At 26.8% G+C, this 6,308-nt stretch overlaps 2 protein-coding genes across 2 annotated transcripts; one reads left to right on the top strand and one right to left on the bottom strand.

The window, feature by feature from the left end:
* Positions 1 to 235: 235 nt before the first annotated feature.
* On the bottom strand, positions 236 to 1,358 carry Ercc1 (DNA excision repair protein Ercc1). Its single transcript, XM_017910294.1, has 5 exons — positions 1,237 to 1,358; positions 1,062 to 1,171; positions 793 to 987; positions 527 to 712; positions 236 to 439 (listed from the first exon to the last, which is right to left on the bottom strand). Exons 1-5 carry the CDS (start codon positions 1,307 to 1,309, stop codon positions 236 to 238), a joined length of 768 nt encoding a protein of 255 aa, XP_017765783.1. The 5' UTR covers positions 1,310 to 1,358.
* A 563-nt stretch (positions 1,359 to 1,921) lies between these two features.
* On the top strand, positions 1,922 to 3,856 carry LOC108554881 (STAM-binding protein). The gene is made up of 8 exons (XM_017910293.1): positions 1,922 to 2,176; positions 2,284 to 2,382; positions 2,477 to 2,698; positions 2,775 to 2,960; positions 3,050 to 3,350; positions 3,423 to 3,535; positions 3,614 to 3,716; positions 3,791 to 3,856. Exons 1-8 carry the CDS (start codon positions 2,034 to 2,036, stop codon positions 3,854 to 3,856), a joined length of 1,233 nt encoding a protein of 410 aa, XP_017765782.1. The 5' UTR covers positions 1,922 to 2,033.
* Positions 3,857 to 6,308: the final 2,452 nt, after the last annotated feature.

Genomic DNA, 6,308 nt, shown 5'->3' with positions numbered 1-6,308 from the left:
TATTATTTTGTTTTTATATAAATACATTTTATAATGAAGGCATGTACATATGATGATATTAGAAGAATGTTACATGAAGGGTAAGAAACATAGAAACATAGAATAAAAATTGCACAATAAAGATGAATAAATAGTATTTTATAAAAAATTATACAAAATTTTGTTTCCTTTACTAGAACAATCTTATATAATGTATTAATGTAAGTTTTTATCTTCCATTTTATGTGAATTCTTATTATTTCACAGATTTTGAAGGACGTAAAAATGGTTCATGTAATGTTTTATGGATTCTTTCTGCTTTTTGTAAACCAATACCAGGACAAAGTGCTAGTATATTTGGCTGAGATTTTATCAATTCATTCAATGTACCAAAGGTTGATAAAAGAGTTGTAGCATCTGTTTTATTAACTGATCGAATTGTTGTTAAAGCATTAACTAACTGAAAAAGAATGCAGGAAAATATAATTATTATTCTCAAACTAGAAAAATTTCAACCATATGATGTTTAATGTGTTTATGCATTTACCTTTTGATATGGTGCTGTTTCACTACGTTCCATAATTGCATCAGGTGGTTTATTTTCATAAATTTTGTATGTTTCAATAATTTTACCTGCATCCTCTGCATTCCATGCTAGCATTAATGTTAAATCCGCGAGAATACAAATTCTTGTTAAATGTTTTAGTGCATGCTGAGGTTCTGCTATATCTACCTATAATATTTCATCTATGCATATATAATATTTACCATAATTACTTACCATTAGATATAACAATAATAACTAAACAAAACCTGAACTAAAAGCACTCTCAAATTATACATATTTCCCAACATCTTCAAGCGTTCATGAATATAATCAGGATTAAGTTGGTGATAACGTATTGATAAAAAAAGGGCACAAGTAGTTTTTCCCATAACATAATCTGGCACTATTTCAGAATATTCCCAAGGAACGTTGTTTATAAATTTTAATAATGGATTTCCTTTCTAAAATTATATTATATGGATTTAAAAATGACACAACATGTTATTAAATGTTGAAACATCTAATATTGTCGTACTTGTTTTAAACTGACTAACAATGTATTAAAAATTGTGGAGTCCTTGGCTTTAGAAGGACCAGGCACTGGTTCATTAAAATATTCTGACTTCCTTAATTCATTAAATGCAGCTGTAACATTTTCATTACAAATATATCAAAATTATGTTGAAATATTAATATAAAAATTAACTCACACTGGAAAGAAGACTCAATTTTAGCTTGTTTAGATGGAGAAACTTCCTTATCAGTTTTATCGTTTGTTTCCATGATATTTATTTCTTTTTACTTTTGAATAAAATCTATTACGTATTTATAAATTAAGAAACTGTTAAAAAATATTATTATATTAAGTGACTTTAACACATAAAATGATTTATTTAAATTGCAAAATAATTGAAATAATCATAATAAAATATCAAGAATTAATAAATTTTTTACAAACATAAGTAAACGTGATTGACAGTACACGTATAGGTTATTATTATTATTATTATGAACAAAATTATGATCAAAGAATAACACTCAATTGTCAATAATCAAAGTTCATTTCGTGCAATAAAAATATTAATAAATAAATTACATATATTAATAAATTAAAATAATTATTATAAGCAATTATTATTTTATTTAAACGACATTTGTATTATAAATATATCATATATATCCACTATTTATAAATATTTTATTACAAACTTATTCACGTATTGAAATTAAGAATAGTTACGCAATTAACTATAAAAACAAATGATAGTACTTTTTTTTTCTTATTGGTAACACTGATAATTGATAACATCTGATGACATATTAATCTGACGTATTTTTATAATCAACTGAATTGTTATTTTGATTATATATTCTTGTCAATGTATTAAAATTAAAATGGGATAAATATTCGTGTATATTGTAGAAGCGAGAAGACTCATTGATAGTAAATCTTCGTAAATGTAATAGAAAATTAATATATTCACGAAACATAACCTAAAATTTTTAAATGAACAAGGAAAAGTCAGAGATTAAAACTGTCAAACATCCTCCTTGGAAGGATGTTGGCATATCAGATCCACGAGCACGGTTAAAATCTCTTTCTGACTATGCTTCCACAGTAGAAATGGACCGTAACATTCCACCACAAAGGTATCAAGTTAAAAAAAAATTCTATTTTACATAGTATTATTATAAGCTTTTAGGAGATAGATGTTTAAAGTTCCATTAGTAATTCTAATATTCTAAATATTTTCCAGATATTACCGTTCTGGTGTAGAAATGATTAGAATGGCAGATATGTATATGAAAGATAATGATTTTGAATATGCATATTTTTTGTATGTCAAATTCATAACGTAAGATATATTTATAATTTTAAATATAAAACATTATTTATGATAATTCAACGTATTTAAACATCTTTATTGACTAAAAAATTTATTATCACAGGATTTTTGTTGAAAAAATAAGAAATCATCCACAATTTCATACAGTTCCATTAAAAGATAAGGAGCATAATCAACAAACACTTCGTAAAGTAATTCCTAAGGCTGAAGAATTAAAGAAACAATTATTAGAACAATATCAAACAGAATTAAATAAATATTTGGAAGATGTAAAAGAAAAAGAAAAAATTGAAAGAGAAAGATTGAAACAAGAAGAATTAGAAAAGTATTTCATAATATTTCAAAAATTAATGTGGAATCCTTATGTATATAACATTCATATATATGCAATATTTGTTTAGATTGAGAGAAGAAGAAGAAAGAAAGAATAAATTAGCTGCATTAGCAGCTGTTAAAGCAGCAAAAGCTGCCATGACTGCAAGTATAACATCTCCTGAAGATGGCAAGCTTAAACAAATTTCCAGTATATCATCAAGACCATTAGTAAGTCCATCTAGTGATTTAAATATACAGACATCTAAAGAAAAGTAAGTATAATGTAAATAAGAAAAGATATTGAATTCCTATAACAGATGCAAATTGCAGGAAATATTAAGTTGCAAAATTGTAATTTTAGGAAACCTACTATAGATCGTTCAACAAAACCTTCCTTGCTGTGTGACAATTTTACTTTAAGAGATATAGTACTGCCAACAAAATTAATGCATAGCTTTCTCATGTTGGCTTCCACTAATACCATGAATAATAAAGAAACTTGTGGTATATTAGCAGGGAAATTAGAACGAAATAAATTATTAGTTACTCATTTATTAATTCCCGAACAAACTGGATCTCCAGATTCCTGTGTAACACATAATGAAGAAGACATATTTGATTATCAGGACCAACATAATTTAATTACTCTTGGTTGGATACATGTATGCAATTTTTATATCATTTGAATTTAAAGTGGAGAGTTTGTAAATAGAAAAGATAATTGTACTTCACAGACACATCCTACACAGACTGCATTTCTGTCTAGTGTTGATCTTCATACACATTGTGCATATCAACTTATGATGGCTGAAGCAATAGCCATTGTTTGTGCTCCTAAGTATGACGAGTAAGCAAAAAGAATAAATCAGATATTAAATATTTAAACGAAAGAAATTTTTAACTCTAAAGTATTTCTTTCTTTTAGAACGGGATTTTTCATTTTAACTCCTGAATATGGATTAGAATTTATTGCCAACTGTAGGGAAACTGGATTTCATCCACATCCAACCGAGCCACCATTATATACGGTAATTACTATAAATAATTATTACATGTTTGTATAAATGTTATTTGTTATATACATTCAAAAGTATTTTTCCAGAAAGCAAAGCACTGTAAATTGGATGTAACAGCAATCATAGAAGTAGTAGACTTAAGAAGAAAATGACCTCTTTTAGATATGTATACACATATTTATGTATGTGTATACTTTAACATGTATGATTATTATAACAAGTTATATATTTAATTATGAAATACGTTACACTAAGTGCAAAAAGCGGAAATTTGCAAATATTTTAGCTTGAATAATATAAAGATTTAGCAGTTGTGTGAAGCTTTCAATATTTTTATGACAAAACATTTAAAAAAATCTTTAATATATTTGATGTAAGATTATGCATTTAAAACTAGTAGAATGAAATTAGTTAATTACGAATAAAATAATGCAATATTTAAATGGTAAATTATAGTATATTATATAACAAATTTTTATATAATTTAAAGAATTTAAATAATTAATCATTAGAAATTATTTTGACTGAAAAGAAGTAATAACCATTCATTTCACAAGCATTGAACAATTTCAACCTCTTGTAATGAAAGTAAGAAATTCGCTTGTGTATAATTTATATAAAGATAGAATATTTAAAATAGCGAGATACAAACGTGCTTCTATTACTTTTTTATATTTATATTTATTTACTCAGGTAATATGCTATATTATGCGCCGGAAAATAAATGTACAACAAAATTTTTATAAATATTAGCGGTGCGCGAAATCTGTGTATAAGTTTTACGTGCCTTTCATGGAAAAGTAATGGTGTTCATAGTCTCATGTTAATCACATGAAATATGTGCAATGTTCAGTTGTAAATATTGCACGATATTATTGAGTAATATTAATTAAGATCGTATCATTCAATGAGATCATTCCATTACATAAGATCGTAATTAAAAAATCAATAAATGCATTGACATACTATGCTAGTCATAACTTAATATACAAAGCTTGTTATGAAATATATTGATACATTGAAATCAATATATCAACCTTGTGTGATGCTTCATTGTATGTATTTTATCACGATACTGTATTTAAAAACTGTACATTACTAATAGATGCTATGTTAATTGATACTGGTGTAAAAGTTTTGTACTAGTAGGTACCTGATATAACTTTTATGTACTTAAGAATTTAATTGCACATTTGCAAATTGCAAACTGTTTATGGGACTATATTTTTCCATATCTCATAAACGTACAATATTTTGTACATATAGCCAATTATTCATTCCGTATCGATAATTAATAATTTCAGCGATCTAAAGTGTAATTATCACCTTTTATTACGGTAAAAAATATTTTAATTGCCAAATCATGATCAAACGTGTACTACGTACTATGGAACGTGTCTAATTAACGTAAAATATAATTTACAACACTAGCCTACGATCGTACCAAGCAATATTTATAAACACTATATCTAAATATTATAATTATAAAGTATTCACATGTTAGTAAAAGATGTATATTTCGCAGGATGAGAAATAAATTATAAGTTAATACAATAAACGTAATATCCCATTGTTTATTATAGTCATTTCTTGACTACAGAACAAAAGATTTTTGCGAGATTCGTCTTTTTTTACCTTTCTTATACGCATTGTTCAAAAACATTCACTGAAAGCAATTATTCACCATTGAAAACATAATAAAACGAAATAATTTGCTACGAGAAAAAGGAAAAAAGGAGAAAGAAAAGAAAATTATTCATAGCCAGGATACGGAATTCTAAAGAGAACCCATTGTAGGTATATGTGAGTACCTCGTGAGAATGCTTCTCGCCATTCACCTCTCCTCGTGTATATCGAATTACTTGCGTTGAAGGGTTTCGCGCTTTGCAGGGTTTTATCGACGGCAGGGTCAATCTATTTTTACGTGGCAGCTTATGTGTTCTTCGTTTTACCGTTTACAGACCGAGTATAAATCACGCTACGCGTAAGCATTCTCTTTGTGCACGCTCCTTTACGTATGAAAATTTCTCTTCACTTAATCGTTCATTTCACATGTATTGACGTATTAACATATTCTGAAAGATATAATCGCAATACGACGCTGTTTGCAATATCAATAATTCAATAATAATTACCAACAATTATTGAATATAGTTATTAAAGCGCAAGTCAATGACATGTAACTTTCACTCTGAAATCTTTCCTTGACCTTGAAATTTATGGACAATGCTACTGAAATATAACTAATACTATTTACACAAGAATATTAAATATGTATTCTTCTATGACCTTTATGCAATAAAATGGATAAATATTAAACAGATAGTCAATAATCTTTTAGAATTACTCATAGAATTGCAAAAATATTTTATGTTTATTAACCAGTACATTTAAATGAAAACACGTGTTAGACGAAGCAAAAGTATCCTTTCAGAATTATGGATGTAAACATTTCAACTAATCACTGTACCGTAACCGTGTGTCGAAGTTTAACATTTACTGCAATGTTAGAACAATTATGTCGCTCTAAAAGTGAGAGTCGAGAAAATTGCTACTGGTTCGCAATAATATCAAAAATGCGATTTCCTTTCGAGAAACGGACTA

Source organism: Eufriesea mexicana, unplaced genomic scaffold, assembly GCF_001483705.2.
Source record: "Eufriesea mexicana isolate 0111107269 unplaced genomic scaffold, ASM148370v2 scaffold92, whole genome shotgun sequence".
NCBI classification, from domain to species: domain Eukaryota; kingdom Metazoa; phylum Arthropoda; class Insecta; order Hymenoptera; family Apidae; genus Eufriesea; species Eufriesea mexicana.
This window is presented reverse-complemented; position numbering and strand designations above follow the sequence as displayed.